The sequence below is a fragment of the Pinus tabuliformis genome, chromosome J, assembly GCF_031772625.1.
Source record: "Pinus tabuliformis cultivar Carrire ecotype Pingquan chromosome J, CPIR1, whole genome shotgun sequence".
NCBI classification, from domain to species: Eukaryota; Viridiplantae; Streptophyta; class Pinopsida; order Pinales; family Pinaceae; genus Pinus; species Pinus tabuliformis.
Window position 1 is genome coordinate 109,021,917 of NC_142295.1, and position 17,724 is coordinate 109,039,640.

The 17,724-nt window shown below is 38.7% G+C and overlaps 1 protein-coding gene and 1 pseudogene across 1 annotated transcript in view; both read left to right on the forward strand.

The window, feature by feature from the left end:
• The first annotated feature begins 772 nt into the window (after nt 1-772).
• LOC149225766 (chorismate synthase 2, chloroplastic-like) overlaps nt 773-17,724 on the forward strand; it is a 117,274-nt gene continuing 100,322 nt past the window's right edge. The window contains exon 1 of the mRNA XM_089377306.1: nt 773-989. Within this exon, the coding sequence (XP_089233432.1) occupies nt 839-989 (151 nt within the window). The 5' untranslated portion in view covers nt 773-838. The remainder of the gene's footprint in view (nt 990-17,724) is intronic.
• On the forward strand, nt 3,581-6,381 carry LOC149225767 (putative methyltransferase PMT26; annotated as a pseudogene).

A 17,724-nucleotide genomic window follows, 5' to 3' on the forward strand; every position in this document is an offset into this window, starting at 1 on the left:
AAATTTAGTATGGTAGAGATGTTGTAATGTAATGTTTAACATTTTGACTAAGTCAAATTACATAACATAAAATAAAATATAAATATAAATATAACGTAATATAAACATTTTAAGTTAGTCAAAATAAATAACATAATAAAAAGAACCCCATAAAAAATACCCATTGTATTGAGAACTCATGACATTCATGTGAATTATAATCTATTTAAAAAGAAAAATGAAACTAGCTTAGATCCATCTTAACTCTTGGATCTACCAAACACCTAAAAAGATCAAATCTTTTCTTTAGAAACAAACCTTTTTAAAATTAAAAAAAAATGATTTTTCTTGACACTTAATAAATCTAATATATTATAAATAATCTAAAACTTCACCTTAATTTTTTTATTTATTTTCTATTCCCTAAACTAACTACGCATACAATAACTTGTATAAACATAATTTACACACTCGCACATAACATGTAACCAAACATTATGAAAAAAATCACCACATTCAACCCAAACCGTACCCCATAACAATAAACCGAATACACTTCATCGATAAGCGATACCAGAGCTTGCCTGGCCCATTCCTTTTGAACGCCATCAAACACGATGCACGAAACTTTCGCATTAAAGCGCACCCATCACACCTAACTTGGATCGATACCAATCCGGATCAATTTGACCAAAGAGTAGACACACCAAACCTTGATAAGTCGTCCCCACCCACCCACCATCCCAACGTGTGAAACAATCCCACCTAATACCCCAGAGGATGAATATACAATGTGTACGCCGGACCATTATTTTTCCTCAGCACAGTCCGGAGGAAAGGTTCCAAGTCAGAAGCCAAAATGAGCTCTGCAATACTCTCAAAGGCATTCTTGCAGGTTTCTCTCAGAGATGGAACCCTGGAGGGACCTGGGATGTGCGCCCCCAAGGCAGATCTTGCCAGGCTGAGAACGGTTCGGATCCTTCCCCAGCAAACACGCTTGAGAAAAGTTGGTACGCTTTTTCTCCTTCTGCCATGCTTCTATGACTTAGTACGAGGTCATAGGTTCGACCTCTTTGATTCCAGACCTTTTATGGCTTTAATTCACAAGGAATTCTCATTAGAGTTTTATTTTGTGTCTTTTTGCAATTGATTTCGACACCTAGAATGAGGTACCAGGTTCAAATTTTGGCTGATTCCGTGACCATCTATGATTATATTTTTAGCATGAACTCTTATTAGTCGGTAATATCTTCTCTGCAATTGTTTTTGACACTTGAACGCCTTAAACATGGATCAGTCCTCCAGAACAAAAATATTAGTTTGATTTTATTTACTTTATCTGTTTGAATGCTTCCCGTCAACACTAGCGATCCGCACCCTCCAACACGGGATATTACAATGAAGCAATGTTTCACATGTTACTAAAGCACATATTAGTTTGATTTTATTGATTTCTTATGTTTAAATGATTCCCTTCAACACTCGCAATCGGCACCCTTAATTTTGGGATATTACAATGAAGCATATATGTTTCGAATGTTACTAAGCACCCTTCGCTAAGAGCCCTTTGTTAAGCAGTAATCACTGGGGTAAATCACCCTTGGTTAAGTACCCCTTGTTAAGCAGTAACCACGGGGTGTAACAATATCTAAGGACTTAAACCTGTCCCTGACCACATTAAATGGCTGTTTGGCTGGCTGGTGTAATGTTCCCTATTGATTAATCACCCAAGGGAGGATGGAGTAGCCTATCCAACCCCGTAGGCTATAGTCAATGATAAGGGGGAACCCATTATCCAATGTTTTGGGGCAGCATTGGGTAAATTTGGGGTAATTGGGGCAAAACTTGGGAAGGAAGCCAGAATTGGGTTAAACTTGTAACCTCTCATATTAAAATAAGGACAAAATACCCCATAAGGAATCTATAAATAAGAGAGTGGAGAAATCATTTCCCATCACTGTGGATTGGATGTTTATGTTTTTGTGAGCTGAGGCATAAGGACAAAATACCCCATAAGGAATCTATAAATAAGAGAGTGGAGAAATCATTTCCCATCATTGTGGATTGGATGTTTCTGTTTTGTGAGCTGAGGCTCTGAGGGTTTTAAGACCCCTTCTTCTCTTGATTAGTTTTGGTGGAGATGATCCCACCATAGCTAACCCTCTATCTTTCACTTAGTTTTGGCAAGAGAGGAGTTCTTTGTGGGTTAATTGGCTTAAGGAGACAAATATGTGATGTCTTCATACTTCCCGAGGCATTCTGTGTCAGGCAGTGAGGCATTTTTAGGCTTCCGTCTAAAAGTAGTGAGGCAGCTTGAAGGTCAACAAGATCGATTTAGGTCTCTATTCAAGGTAGCAAGGCTTTCTAAGGCCTCTGCTCTAGTCAGCGAAGCAGAAGGGTTTCTTGAAGCCTCTTTTTTAGCCAGCGAGGTAGATTGAAGGGCAACTAGATCGTTTTAGATCATTGTTCAAGGCAACGAGGCGCCCTGAGGCTCTTGTCCCAGACAACGAGGAAGTTTGAAATTCTTTACCGCGAGCCAGTGGTAGCCACAAGGAAATTGGAGGAAACACGACCTAATACCTTGAGTCCCGATTAGGCCACAAAGTACCCTGGGGCAACAAAAGACAAATCAAGGCGTAGAGTGAGCAGTAAAGGTTCTTAGTTAAATATTAGAGCCATGATTTGGAGTAGTTGAAAGAATAATTGAAATAATAGAGGTTTTGGTTAAGAAATCTTAGATTGCAAACAATTTTTCAAGTTAACTATTGGGATGGATTGGTGATTAGGATTTTGACTATTGTTGCGATCTTATTACCAATGTTTGGAAAGGATTGCCACTGCACAACCAGGGTTACTGGTGTGATAGCCCTAGAGGCAAGATGTTAGATTGGAATTAATATGATTTGTTGAAGTTTTATGTAAACCTACTACTTGACTATGTGATTGTGATTCTCTTTATCTGTCTGAAATGAAAAGAAAGACTATGAGAAATTAGTCAATTTCTTTTGTGATGTTGTAACCCTAAGGGCAAAATTTCCTAAGAACATTATAGTGGTATCAGAGATGTGCTTCTTGCTAGCCTGTGAGCATATGGTTTGGTATCACTGATCTTTAGGGAAGGCTTCAATGGAGGACTTGAAGAAGTAGCCTCAGGAAGAAACCATGCAAATTATGACCGCTCAGTGGTAGCAACAACAACAACTGATGACTCAACTTCTTGCCCAATTTGTGAATAATGTGGGTAGCATTAGAATTAATGGATCTAGTGGAGAAGGAAGTGATTACTATGCAACCTAATACCCATGGACAAATTAGCACTGAGATAGCTAGTCAGAAGACTTTGAGACCTTGGCTTCCCTAGTTCCTAAACGGGCGGAAAACAAGAAATCGTGGGCTACTAGAATAGAACAAAGATATTTCGGAGGGAGTATCAAATGCTAGGAGAGGGTACTCGGGCAACCTTGAGCTTTCAGGAATTCTGTGACATTAAGTATGAAGGTAGGCCAAAGATTATGTTAAAGGCACACAACAAAAAGTAGTCATGAGGAATTGGAACGATTTTTGGACTAACCCTATTTGTGACCCTCATCGACGGCCATATATGGAACAATTATCAAAGGATCTTGCAAAGGGAACAAACTTTTCAAATATCTGGGTAAGTAAGAATAATCATGACTCTACGAGCAACGAGGTTCAAAACAAGTTTGGGAATGATGAAAAGTTTGAACGATGTTTATCAAATGGACAAAATTTAATTAGTGACGTTGAGTTCCAATGTTTAGTTGATGCAATTGATTCTCATTTAAATGATAATAATGAGCTTGAATCAGGGTGTTTTGATTACAAGGAAGGAAAAGATGAAGATAATGTGACATGGAATGACAATGAAGAAACTATCGAGAAAAGAGATAATGAAACTGGCAGTTAGGAAAAGAAAGACATTGAAGAGGAAAAGAGATGCTAAAAACAATAACCAACCTTAGAAGACTGGAGGCAATGACTCATCTAGAAATGAAAACAATGATGGCAAATAAAAACCTAAAGGTGAGCCAGAGGAGGATGGAAAGCAAGAAACTGTGACAAAAGAGAACACAAGAGATTCTAAATCACCAAAAGTATTGCCTAATGTTGGGCAGGCTGAGCTTCTTAAGGAAAATACCATCGAACTCAGGAACCAAGAAACACAAGTTGCAGAGTCTGAAGATGAGAAAGGAAGATGGGAAGTTGAGAACTTGAAAGACGAGAAACACGAATCATCGCAGTCATAGAGTCAGATTGCAAAGGACAAGTCCCTTAAAGGCTAGGAATTTAGTAGGTAGGTAGAAGGTGACAACAAGGATTCGAGAGAACCAAAGGAGAAAAACAAAGACTAGTCCAATCAAGTTATTCGCTACTCCTATAATTGGCAAATTTGCAATTCAAGTAGTCCAGATTACATTCCTTATCTTGATAATTTGAAGGCTACCCAAAAACTCCCAAGCACTGAACATTGTGAGCATTGAGAGAGACATTGCCCTAAAAATCCTCCAACATGTCTTATTCCTCTTCTAGAAGGCTATTGATCACCCATACATTGGTTAGAGAGTAGAAATAAGATGTGGTACAATAATGTCCCGTACACCAAGCCTGCAAAGTATAAAAAACATCAAAATTGGGTGAGGATATTTGGAGAATATATTACTTTCCTTGGAGGTGGGATTCAATTAAAAAATGGAGCTCTTCACTACATAGACTTTGTTGAGGAGACTATCTCAAATGTTGCATGGGGAAGGTGGAGCCGTGTGGTATTGGATGTCAGTTGTGGAGTTGTTAGTTTTGGAGGCTTCCTATTTGAAAGACAGGTCGTGACCATGCCCCTTGCACCTAAAGATGAGCATGAAGCACAAGTGTAGCCTGCTCTTGAATGTGGTATTCTTGCAATATCAACTGTGATGGGCACTCAAAGACTTCCTTTTCCCAGTACTACTTTTGATATTGTGCATTATGCTCGATGCACGGTTCCATGACATGCTGATGGTGGCCAACTTCGTATAGAGCTAAATCGCTTATTGAGACTAGGGGGTTATTTTGTGTGGTTAGCTACGCTTATGTACCAAAACAAGGAGGAAGATCTTCAGATTTGGAAAGAGATGTCTTCTTTGATGGCATCTATTTGTTGGAATCTCCTTACAAAGCTGTGTTACTGCATTTGGTGAATTTTTCGCTTGAAATTCGAAATTCACCGAATTTGAAAGCATTCAAATAAATTCAATTCTCATTGGATGAATTTCAAATCAAACCCACGTTGGATTGGAAACCAAAAGGAAAATAAATTTGGCAATAACTGCACAAATTCATTGAAATTGAACCCATACAAAGTAAAAAATAAAATGCAGAAAACCCTAGCCGCCCATTTCACATGATTTTTGTTTCCCCAAGTCTAGAGCAAGATTTCAATCCAGCTTTCTCTATGGCACACGTAGATTCTAGAGGTTGATGTTGGTTTTCTAATTGCCGAGTCGTAGACGCCAGCGCCCAGTGTCTCCTTCATTGCTTAGTGCATATTCATCTCCAAGCATGGATTGGGGATTAGCTCACCTGAAATGAGGGATAAGGCTGGTGGATCGTAATTTGCAGCCACACATAAATATTTAATGAGTTGAGTCTCTTTAGTCATTATAGTTTTAAATGTGATAGATGGAAATCTACATAAAATTTTAGTTGAAAAATATATTTTTAAAATATATTTTTTCATTATTTTATGTGTTTATTATATATATATATATATATATATTCAAATTTTGTAGTATCTCGAATTTAATGTCGAATTTCATCATTAAAATTTTCGCTCCCAAATTTTTGTCAAATTTCAAGGTCGTCGAACTCGAATTCGAATTTGAACCTGGTGACTTAGTTGCAAAGAAAGGTGATGAAGTCAATGAAATGGGTGTTGCAATCTATCAAAACTTAAAAGCCAACCTCTAACAATTGCGACGAGTCTAGAAGGAAAAGCAAACCTATGTTGTGCGAAGAGGAAGGCGATCCTAATGTAGCTTGGTATGTTCAAATGGAGAGAATGCCACATGAGGAGGAGGAACGTGGAAGTGAGTGGCCAAAAGAATGGCCTTCAAAGCTTCAAAAGGTTCCTTACTGGTTAAAGAAGGATGTGCATGATCATTTCATCTTAGCTACAGAGCATTGGAAAAGGATTGTTAACAAGTCATACCTTGTTGGGATGGGAATTGATTGGTCTGTTGTCAAGTGGAAGCCCAACCTATCTCTCAGGCAAGGTCTCATTAATCTGGATATTTCTTCAAAAAGGGAGAACTTACCTGTCTATAGTGGCTGGCCAGAGATGAAGGCTAAAAGAAATTGATAAGAAAATATACCAGATACAAAATAGGATTGAGCACGAGAGTATGTTTTTACAGGAAGAGAAACAGTTGCTGCATGATGTGAATGAGACATTTGGCGGCATTGATAAAATTTGAGAGCATAGTAAGTCTCTGGATCAAGGGTTGGATTCATGAAAAAACAGATCTTTCAAACAGAAAGGGGTGTGCAGGCCATTAAGAAAGAATTTGGTACCTTGAACCTTGGTTTAAGACAATTGCAGGATCAATGGAATGATCATTTGAATCTGGAGACAACAGGGATCCCTCAAGAAGGTTCTTTTGACAGGCAACAACAAATGCTTCATGGTTGGGCTGAAAGAAAGGGGCCACAGTTTGAAGGAAAGATTCATCTAAGCAGTGAAGTTGATGCTGACAAAGATAAAATGTCTTTGAATATCAAGGATTCTTTATATTGTCTTAGGGGTAGAGATGAACTATGCTTATACAAAAATCCAGAGGAAATGTACTACATGAAACCTAAAGAAGGATGTATTGATAAGCATAGAAAAAAAGATGGTTATGGAAGTTTTAACATTAGCATCATCCCAAACTTCAATGCTGGTCACGTGATCATTCCAAAGCATTCATGGGATTTTTTTGCAATGGCAAATATTTCTGATGATGGAAACGTTGGAGAAAAGTCAGAGTCTAGAGATTGTTGCATCACTTGTTTTGAATGGGGGAAGGTGGTTTGGAAGTGACCAAAAGGAAAGATACAAGACAAGTGAGCTGTTTTCATTCTTGAAAGCAAGGGGGCAAATTTTGCAGCATTGAACTTGCAATTGCTTGAGGACAAGCAATGACGGGAAGGGGGGACTTTAATGTTCCCTATTGATTAATCGCCCAAGGGAGGACGAATTAGCCTATCTAACCCCATAGGCTATAGTCAATGATAAAGGGGGAACCCATTATCCAATGTTTTGGGGTAACAATGGGTATGTTTGGGGTCACTGGGGCAAAACTTGGGAAGGAAGCCAGAATTGGGGCTAAACTTGTAACCCCTCTCATTAAAATAAGGACAATAGACCCCATAAGGAATCTATAAATAAGAAAGTGGAGAAATCATTTTCTCATCATTGTGGATTGGATATTTTTATTTTGTGACCTGAGGCTTTGAGGGTTTTAAGACCCCTTCTTCTCTTGATTAGGTTTGGTGGAGATTATCCCACCCTAGCTAATCCTTTGTCTTTCTCTAAATATCTATCTTTCATCTAGTTTTGACAAGTGAGGAGTTCTTTGTGGGTTGATTGGCTTAAGGAGACAAGTCTGTGACGACTTCATACATCCTGGGGCACACTTTGTCAGGTAGCAAGGTATATCTAGGCTTCTGTCCAAAAGCAGCGAGGCAGCTTGAAGGTCAGCAAGAACGATTTAGGTCTCTGTTCAAGGTAGTGAGGCTTCTCGAGGCCTCTGCCACAGTCAGTGAGGCGGATTGAAGGTTAGCAAGACCAACTTAGGCCTCCATTGAAGGCAGAAGGGTTTCCTGAGGCCTTTGTTCCAGTCAGCGAGGTAGATTGAAGGGTAGCCAGATTGTTTTAGAATTTAGACCTCTGTTCAAGGCAGCGAGGCTCCATGAGGCTCCTATCCCAGACAACGAGGCAGTTTGAAATTCTTTACCGTGGGTCAGTTGTAGGCGCAAGGAAATTGGAGGAAACATGGCCTGATTCCTTGAGTCCCGATTAGGCCACAAAGTACGCTGAGGCAACAAAAGACAAATCAGGGTGTAGGGTGAGCAGCAAGTGTTCTTAGTTGAATATCAACACCAAGATTTGGAGCAGTTGGAATCGCACAGGAAGGCATCAACACATAAGCAAGTCTGGTAGAGTAGCTGAAATAATAGAGGTTCTGGTTAAGCAGTCTTAGATTACAAACAATTTTGTAAGTTAACTATTGGGACAGATTGGTGATTAGCATTTTGACTGTTGTTGCAATCTTGTTACCAGTGTTTGAAAAGGATTGCCACTGCACAACCAGGTTTACAGCTGTAATAGCCCTAGAGGCAAGATGTTATATTGGAACTAATATGACCTGTTGAAGTTTTGTGTAAACCTACTGCTTGATGATGTGATTGTGATTCTCTTTATCTGTTTGAAATTAAAAGAATGACTGAGAAATTAGTCAATTTATTTTGTGATTTTGTAACCCTAAGGGCAAAATTTGCTAAGAACATTACAGCTGGCCCATGAGGGGCTAACACATGTCAAGGGATTTGAGCCTTCGTTGGGCAATAACAATGCCCCTGCTTTACCAACCAACCACGCCTAGGTTGGGTTGACAACACTAGTTTGATTTTTCCAAAGCCAACAATAAGCTGAAATTCAATTTATCTATGCACAACAAATTTACTTGGATAAATTTGCAGTAGACATGTTAGATTGATATAAAATTTAATGTTATCACTGCCAGTTTCATGGGGATGCGATTGTATTGCTTCATAGGCTTCTTGTTTGACTCCGGCATTAGATTGCCGGTTCCTCCAAACTGGTCCACTTATAGCTTCATCCCCTTTATTAAGAGAAGCAGACTTTCCTCCAAGAGGGAAAGTTAGTTGCAGTTCATAATTCCTTAAGCTTTAGCATCAGAAGATATGTATCTGAAGGGACTAACGACATGATGGGATGTAGATCCAAAGGTCTCAAAGATAGATGAGGAGGAAGGCAGAGAGATGTAACAGGGATTGTTTTGGGTGACATTAACATCTTTGAGGAGCTGGAGGAGTCACAGTGATGTTGGTGTGTATGATGATGCTGAAGAACTGTTGTAATTCATGGTACCAAAAGATCACGTGCATGCTATCGAAGAGCACTTATTATTTATGCATCAAAGAGTATATCAATATACACTCTTGTCATTAATTTACGATCTTTGATCAATTATGTATCTACAAATTATATAAATATAATTTTTTGTCATTTAAAACTTTAATATTAAGTTCGATGGTGATGTACATACTCTACAAATATGTCATTATGATGTATGGTTTGTTGAAAATTATAGCTTGGATAGGAACTTCACACATGTTCTAGATGAACACCTTAGACGTTAGAAGTGTTTTGAGGTACTTTCGAAAAGTAATTCTATTTTGTAATTCACTTTAGTAAAAAGTGAAAGTTTTATATTTAGCAGTTGAGTCTACAATTGTACTTAGACTAGGGTTAATCATCAAAATAGATTCTCCGCTAAAACTATAAAGACGGCAGAGTTTTTCTCACACTGGAGTAGCTGAGAGAGGGAGAGACAGTGGTCAGCAAGGAAAGTCGTTTCTAGCAGCGCATAGTCTTGTACGAGCATTTGTATAGTTGTATGAACAATACAATATGGATCCATACAATAGCATTGTACAATAGTCATACATCCCATATATCAATGTCATACAATAGAGAATTGTGGTTGTTGTTTTCTTCAGCAGTTGTACCTCAGAAATAGCTTGTAAAAGCTCAAGTTTGGTGTGATTTTTGATAATTGTGCAATGTCTTTTTTTGGGGCAACTTGTGGAGGTTTCTTTGTATGTTTTGCGAAGGAAAGAAAAGCTGATTTGAAGGAGTAAGTACTTGCGTATGTGCGTGAAATTAATTTTAATGCTTCCTAATATATGTGGATATCGGTGGCCTCCCACCTCTTCCATTGATTTGATGGTTCTGCATCTTCTTGATAGTTTTTTCTATGGTTTTCTAAGTCCTAAACTTCTAGGCTCATTTTGAGGTCCTAAACAATGCTTTTAGGTCATTTGGGGTGTCAAAGGTTGCCATGGCATACTTTGGCCCCAACCAAAAGTTGTAATCCTTGGATAATTCTTTATAATGAGCTACTGTGCGCCCCAAATGGAGATTGTATACGAAAGTTATGCCTTCAAGAAGTTGACATACCAACTAACCACCGCAGGGCCCACAAACTTTTTGGTGCTTCATCTTCCAAGGTCATGGTTTTGGACCTTTAGAGTTCCTTTCTTTATGTTTAAAAACCATTCTTTTGAGGGTATCGTGTAATAGCTTTTGATAATGAGCATAGTCGTCATCTCTCTCTTTAAAGATAAGATACCACCATTAGAGTTAGTTTGTGTCCTACAATTTTTTTGTTATTTTATTTATTAATAAAGCTGGGTTTTCACTATATTATTGTGCTCTTTGTTGTATTTCTTTATGTATTCCATTTCTTTTCCTGCCTTTCATTTCATTCCTTATACAACCCAAATCAGTAGTATCAAAGCAATCTGCTCCTTGTTGTTTCTCAATGCATGTCCTTATCAGTAGTATCAAAGCAATCTGCTCCTTGTTGTTTCTCAATGCATGTCCTTGATAAGGAGGCAGTACAAAAATTTGAGTCTTGAGCTAGTTTTACTTGGGAATGATCACTCTTTCCAGCCCGAGTAACCTCCCATGGAGGAAAAAAAGAGAGATGATAAAGTAGGAGATCCTATTAAGTTGTTGCTCGAAGAAGCACTCACACGATAGAGGAACGAGATGATGGACAATTTCACCTGGATCCTTCAACGGTTGTCAACAATAGTCGACACACCTTCAACAAGCGACAATTTCTGAGGTGTGACACCCTTCAAGGTACAAGTTAACTTTGATATCCCCTTATTTGAAGGCTAAATAGATGTAGATGCTTTGGAAAAATGGTTAAATTTGTTAGAGGGCTATTACTCTATCGGAAATTTTTCTGATAATGAAAAGATCACCTTCGTGCTTTTGAAAGCCCTTCCTTATGGCAAAGATTGGTGGGAAGGTTACTAGGAGAGACAACGATATTCAAGGTAGGACCCACTTCAAGAACCTTTGTTGATGCCCTCAAGGAGGAATTCTACCTTGTAGGGAAATACAATGACCATTACATGGGATGGACAACTTTGTGACAGGAGAGACACTAGATAGTGCTCGAGTACAACAATATTTTCCATATCTTGAGCAACACTTGGTTTTGAAGTACCATAATGGTCTACATAGGTACATCCAATGAATTCTTGGACATCTCCTCATTGGGAGTTGTTTATTGATATACTGTCAAAATTGAGCAAAAAATTGAGAGGAATAAGCGGTAGTTCAGGTTTGCAAATCCGTCACAATAGAAGCTTTGAAAAGGTGGCTCTAACCAATGTTTTAAAACTCTGATTCCGACTCCGACTCGGTATCTACTCGGTCGACTCGATTTCAATGACTTGGTCGTTGTAAAAAATACATTAAATTTTTTTATTTATTTATAAAAGAACATAATTTTAAAGATTTTCATTCATGTTTCCAAACACACAGCATTAGAATATAGATAGAAGACAACATATGATCAAAGTAGGCTCATGAATATATCCATTATATCAAAATGGCACCCAATGCACTGTCCAATACATACATGATGATGATATAGAGATCAAAACAAAAACACATAATCAAGGAGGCTAGAAATGGCCTCTACAACAAAAGTAAATTGTGACAAGTACTACTGGCTATTGCTAGAGGAGCCAAGATTATCTGGATCAACCTCTGGATCAGAGTCAGACAGGGGGCCCCATGGCTCCTCCTCATCATTGTCTCCAATTGCAACTGTAGAAGTGGTAGCACTAGCAGGCTGTGCAACAACTACAAGCTGAGATAGACGAGATATGCACTTTTGTCATGGCTGAGCGGAGGAAGCGCCTGCAACTCGAGGACTTGCTGGCTTTGAGGCTGAGGCTGGTACAAGTGGATCAGGATCTGCATTCAACTGAACATTATGTTCGAGTGATGCTATCGTCTGTAAATCATAATCAATATCCTCATCAGAAGCAAACACTGCTGGATGACTCTCCACTACCCAATCTGATGTTGGATCAATGTCTTCCAACACAATGGGATCTGAATTAGGGCTTTTGTTCAGCAATTGGTTGCGTCTGAGCTGGAGGTTGTATTGGACATAGACTAGATCATTTAACCGTTTTTGATCCAAACGGTTTCTCTTTTTCGTGTGAATCCTCTCAAAGACAGACCAATTGCGCTCACACCTAGTAGCACTGCAAGTTTGACTCAAAATACGAATTGCAAACTTTTGCAATTCAGGACAATGGCTACCAAAGTCCTCCCACCATTGTGCTGCAAAAAACATAGGAGCGTAATGAGTTAGCTCAGCAAAATTACAAATTATATCCAACTTTCAAATTATAAAAGATTTAACAAAATAAGTATTAAGAATTTGAAAATTGAAATTTTTGTTTACCTGGCTCATCTGCTTCCCTTGCAATCTTTGCTAGGTTCTTCCTAAAGGTACCTGAGGCATTGCTGAAGGTTGTGGCCTGTCGGTGTATCTCCAGCTGATGACACTCCAATAGGATCATGCGATCAATGCAGTGAATCAATCCATCTCTAACCTCCCCCTTCAAAGCTCCCGTCTCCTTAGCTTTATAATGATACCGTGAATTAAAAAAATACCCAGCTGCATGTATAGGGGGATGGAGTTGATTGTTCCATCTTTCATCAATGATTGCCCAAATGGGCCCATACTTAGCCACTTTATCCTTGCATGCCCTCTTTATTTGCTTCTTTGCTTGATCCATAGCCTCATAAATGAAGCCCATAGCCAATCTTTCCCCATCCACCAACCGCAACACCTTAACCAGTGGCTTAGCAAGCTTCACAATCTCTGCTGCCTTTCTCCAAAATATTTCTTCATTAACTTTCTTTTTCAATTCTTTGCCTTCCTGTTTGTGAGACCACTGGCTTTGATTCCATTCTTCACTGGAAAATATCTTTTGCAAGTTTCTATGTTGTGAAAGCATAGATTGCAATGTCAAAAAATGAGTAGCAAATCTAGTAATGGCAAGCCTAATAATATCCCTGCCCCCTGTGTGTTTCCTCATCAGGCTCAAAATCCATGAATGATTGTAGATAAATTTTGTTATGCTTTTGGCATGATCTACAGTGTTTTTGACCCAATCTAATTTGCCAATATCCTCAAGCATGAGGTCTATGCAATGTGCAGCACATGGGGTCCAAAAGATGGTTCTGTGTTTTTCCTCTAACAATTTACCAGCAAGAACATAGTTAGAGGCATTATCTGTGATGACTTGAACAACATTAGCCACCCCCACCTCCTCAACAACCTCATCCAATAGTTGAAACAACAATTGTCCATCTTTTACCTTATCAGATGCATCAACTGATTTTAGAAACATGGTTCCCTGTGGGCAGAAGATAAGAAAGTTTATGATGGTATGGTTTCTTTGATTAGTCCATCCATCTAACATGATGGTACATCCTGTTCTTGCCCATGAGTTTTTGAAATCTTTCAAATACTCATTAATGGAGGCAATTTCCTTCTGCAAACGATACCCCCTTATCTCATGCATAGTAGGGCCTTTGAAGCCTTTTCCAACAGCATGTATGGCATCAAACATAGGCTCATAATATGGTGAACAGGAAGCATTGAAGGGGATATCAACATCATACCACCATCTACATATGTAATCACAAGCAACGTCCCTCAGTTCTTTCTTCCAATGGTCATCTAAAGTGGGCTGCAAAGTTCTACTAGCTTGAGGACCATGTGCATCTGATGGAGAGGAGTGTGTGACAGTGAAATAACTTTTGATATTCATATCACCCTTCTTTTTCATTTTACCCTTACCCTTTTCTTGAATAGACTCCAAAGAGGGAGGAACATATCGGAAGGGGTTGGATGCATCAGTACAAGGGATAGAGGAAGAACCCTCAAAATCAAAATGGGGGTTGGTAGCCAACATTTTTTGTATATTCCTCTTTTCCTCCCAATTTCAGCCTCTAATTCTTTTGCCTAGCCTTTTCTTCTTTAAACTTCTCAGAGTTGGCTAACAATTCCTTCCTAATCTCCCCAATTTCATCTGATTCACATGGAGTAATTTGGCCTCTAATCCCCGCCAAGTGTTGTTTCAGCCTATTAATGCCCCTAGGACCTTCCTTAATTTTTCTATGGCAAAATTTGCAATGCATTTGACTATCAACCATTTCAACATATGCCCAAGCAACATCTCTCACTCTAGGTGCCATTTTTTGACTTGGAAATGAAAGCAAAAAATCTGAAAATGAAAACAAAAAAATAGCATTGCTTCAATGTTCATTTCTTTCACAAAAAACACTCTTTTCAATTTCCAGATTTGCACATAAAAATTAATAAGCAAAAATAGATTTTTACAAGTGAAAAAAAATACCTCCAGGCACAAACTGCCTCCTCAAGGTTGCTCCAACAAACCAACTCCTCAATGCTGCTCCAAATGGCTGCCCAAGAAGCTCCTCACTCCTGCTACAATGCTTGCCCAAGACTCCTCACTGCTGCTCCAAAAACAAACTCCACAACTCCTCACAAACTCTCACTCAAATGCAATGAGATGGCTGTGAGGAAATGAGAGGGGTTGGGTGGGTTTTATAGGGTTTAGGAGAGGGGAATGGACCCCAAATAAACTATAGGAAAATTACAAACCTGTTTGGGGTCCCCAAAAAGCAAAAAAAAAAAAAAAAAAAAAACGTTGTTTATGAGGTTACGGGCTGCTGTCATCCAAACCGCCTGAGTAGGCTCGGACTCGGCCGAGCCAACCGGGTTATTACCGAGCCGACCGCGTTGTTAGACAACTCGGCCGGCTCGGTAATAACCCGACCGGTCGAACCGGTTCATTGGCCGTTTTGACTTGGTGAGGCCTTGAATCGGACCAACAACTCGGCCGAGTCGGTTCTGAGCCGGCCGAATCTTAAAACACTGGCTCTAACTTGTAGAACAAGGGATAGAGCAAGCAGAGCCAACCTCAAGATAACCAATCCATGCCACAAGCAAAGAAGGGTAATGGGAATACAAAGGACACTGGAAAGCGGTGTGAGTTTTACAAAATCCCTTGGCACAACACTAATGAATGTCGCTGTTGCTCGAAACAACCATTGTTGTTTGAGCTTAAAGAGAAAGAAACAAACTCTAGCTTTGATTTTGATTCGGAGTAGTATAAAGGAAAGTGGATCATCGATGCAGAACCCAATGCTTCCATCATAACGTTAAAGATCCAACTAGAAGAGTTAAAGGAATTGAGGGGGGCACCTCTTCCATTCATAGATGTGGGTGAAAGAGACACCACCACATTTTATTGTTGATAGCAAGAGCCAAAAGAACCTGGTCTCAATGAAGGTCATTAAGAGATTGAAGCTATCAACAATGCCACAACCCCAACCATTCACCATTGGTTGGTTGAGCAAGGGATGAGACATCCATGTCAACTAGCAATGTTGCCTGTCCTGTGGAATCAAGCTCTTAAAAGATGAAGCATTGTGTGATGTTCTTTTAGGAAAACCATATATGTGGAAATGTCATGTTATTTATGAGTCACGTCCCCATCGTGTCATTGTTACTTTGGGTCATCTCTATAGGGTATTAGAGGTAGTTCCAACTATTGCAATTTCATTGATCCTAGCGAAACAATGTCGAAAGGTAATCTCTTAGATTGCAAAGTTTGTCGTCTTCATGGTTTGGCCAGAAGGTGAAAGGTAGGTCATTGTGACCACTATAGCCTCAGCATGGGGCCTCTCTACACAATAGAAGCAGGGGGATGAGATTATAGAGGCATACAAAGTTATCTTCGCTTCACCTATGGGGGTGCTTTTACATTGCTAGGTTAGACATTCTTGGTGCTCCTTTACCTAATGGTCTAATATATAGATTCTCTCTTCTAAAGAGTGAGGAAATAAAATGTTAGATTCATGAACTCATCCAAAAGGGCCACATGTAATTGAGCTTCTTGCCTTGTGGGAGTCCCAATTGTGTTGTTGCAGAAGAAGGATTGGACATGGAGACTTTGTATTGATTATAAAGCCTTGAACAAAATCATTGCCAAGAATAGATACTTGATCCCTTAGATTAATGATCTTCTTGATTAGCTTAAGGGTGCCAAGTTTGTCCGTAAGATTGATTTGAAGTTGGGCTACCACCGAGTTCCAATTAAACAAACTAATTTATGAAAGACAACCTTTAATCTAAAGAAGGCCTTTTTGAGTGGTTGGTCGTGCCTTTTGGCTTGATTGATGCTTCAACAATATTCATAAGGATGATGGATGATATTTTGTGATCGTTCACAAACTCTTTTGTGGTTGTAAATTTGGATGACATCCTTATTTTTAGCATAGCCCGAGTGGAACATTTGTGACACATTCAGCAGGTCTTGGGCACCTTGAAACAACACAAGTTGTTTGCCAATTTGGAGAAATGCTCATTTGGCATTTGGGATACATCATGGATGAACATGGGGTGCATGTGGACCTAACCAAGATGCAAGTCATTTGGGATTTGCCAGCAATGCTGCAAAAGTCTTGATAAATTGCAATAAAATTGTTGCTTGCGAGTTTTTCAGAGCACTGATTTTATTGGTGATTTTTTTGATTTGAAAAACTCCCTATTTTATCATAAAACTCATGATTTTTTCTCGTGTCGATGGAAAAAATCATGGGTTGCTGCCAAGGCGAGTTAAATTAGATTTTGATGTTTTTTTTGGGGGTCATTTTGTATGCCCAATGACACCACCTAGCATAGTCATCAGTAGAGGACATTAGAGGCTACCTCCTATTTCTTCTTCTAGAGGACGTCAAAGTCCAATTCTAGCCCTAGGGCCTTCTTCCTCTAGAGGAAAAGCCATTATCTTTTCCCATAAAAGGGGTAGAAGAACTCACTAGTTTATGTACCTAATCTGATTGTAGATGACTCATGATGATGAGATACATTTATTATATTTTTTGTTGATATTTTGACTCTTAAGGTTGAGTCAGGACTCGGGATTTAGGACATGATTCATTGTTGATATGTGATGTAGCACTAGACTTCTTATACATCTTATATATTAGTTTTCTTTTCATATTTATGTGGTAATGCATTTATCTAATGTTGTGGATACTTTAGATGCTTAAAAAATTGAAAAAATTTGAATATTTGTATATATATATATATATATATATTATTATTATTTTTTTTTTTATTTTTATTTTTATTTTTTACTTTTGTCGACTTTTACTGATTTTTTCTCAACTTTATTTATTTTTTATTTATATCTATATCTATATATATATATTTATTTATTTTTTTCGTTTTCGTTTTCGTTTTTTGGACCCTTGTTGATTTATTCCTGATGTCAATTTTTTCAACATTATTTGCTATCCTCGACGACTCTGACAGAGATTCACAACTTCGTGGGCCTTGCTAACTTCTACTGAAGGTTCGTGTTGGGGTTTTGTCAAATTTCTTAGTTCTTAAGTCAAGTGACTAAGGGTGGAGCTAAAACAAATTTTGCCAAGTCTGAGTCACAATGAAAAGCATTTGAGGATTTGAAACATTGCCTTTGGTTTGCACCAATCCTATGCTATTGGTGCAGTCTTTACTTAGCAGGGTCATTCAATGGTCTATT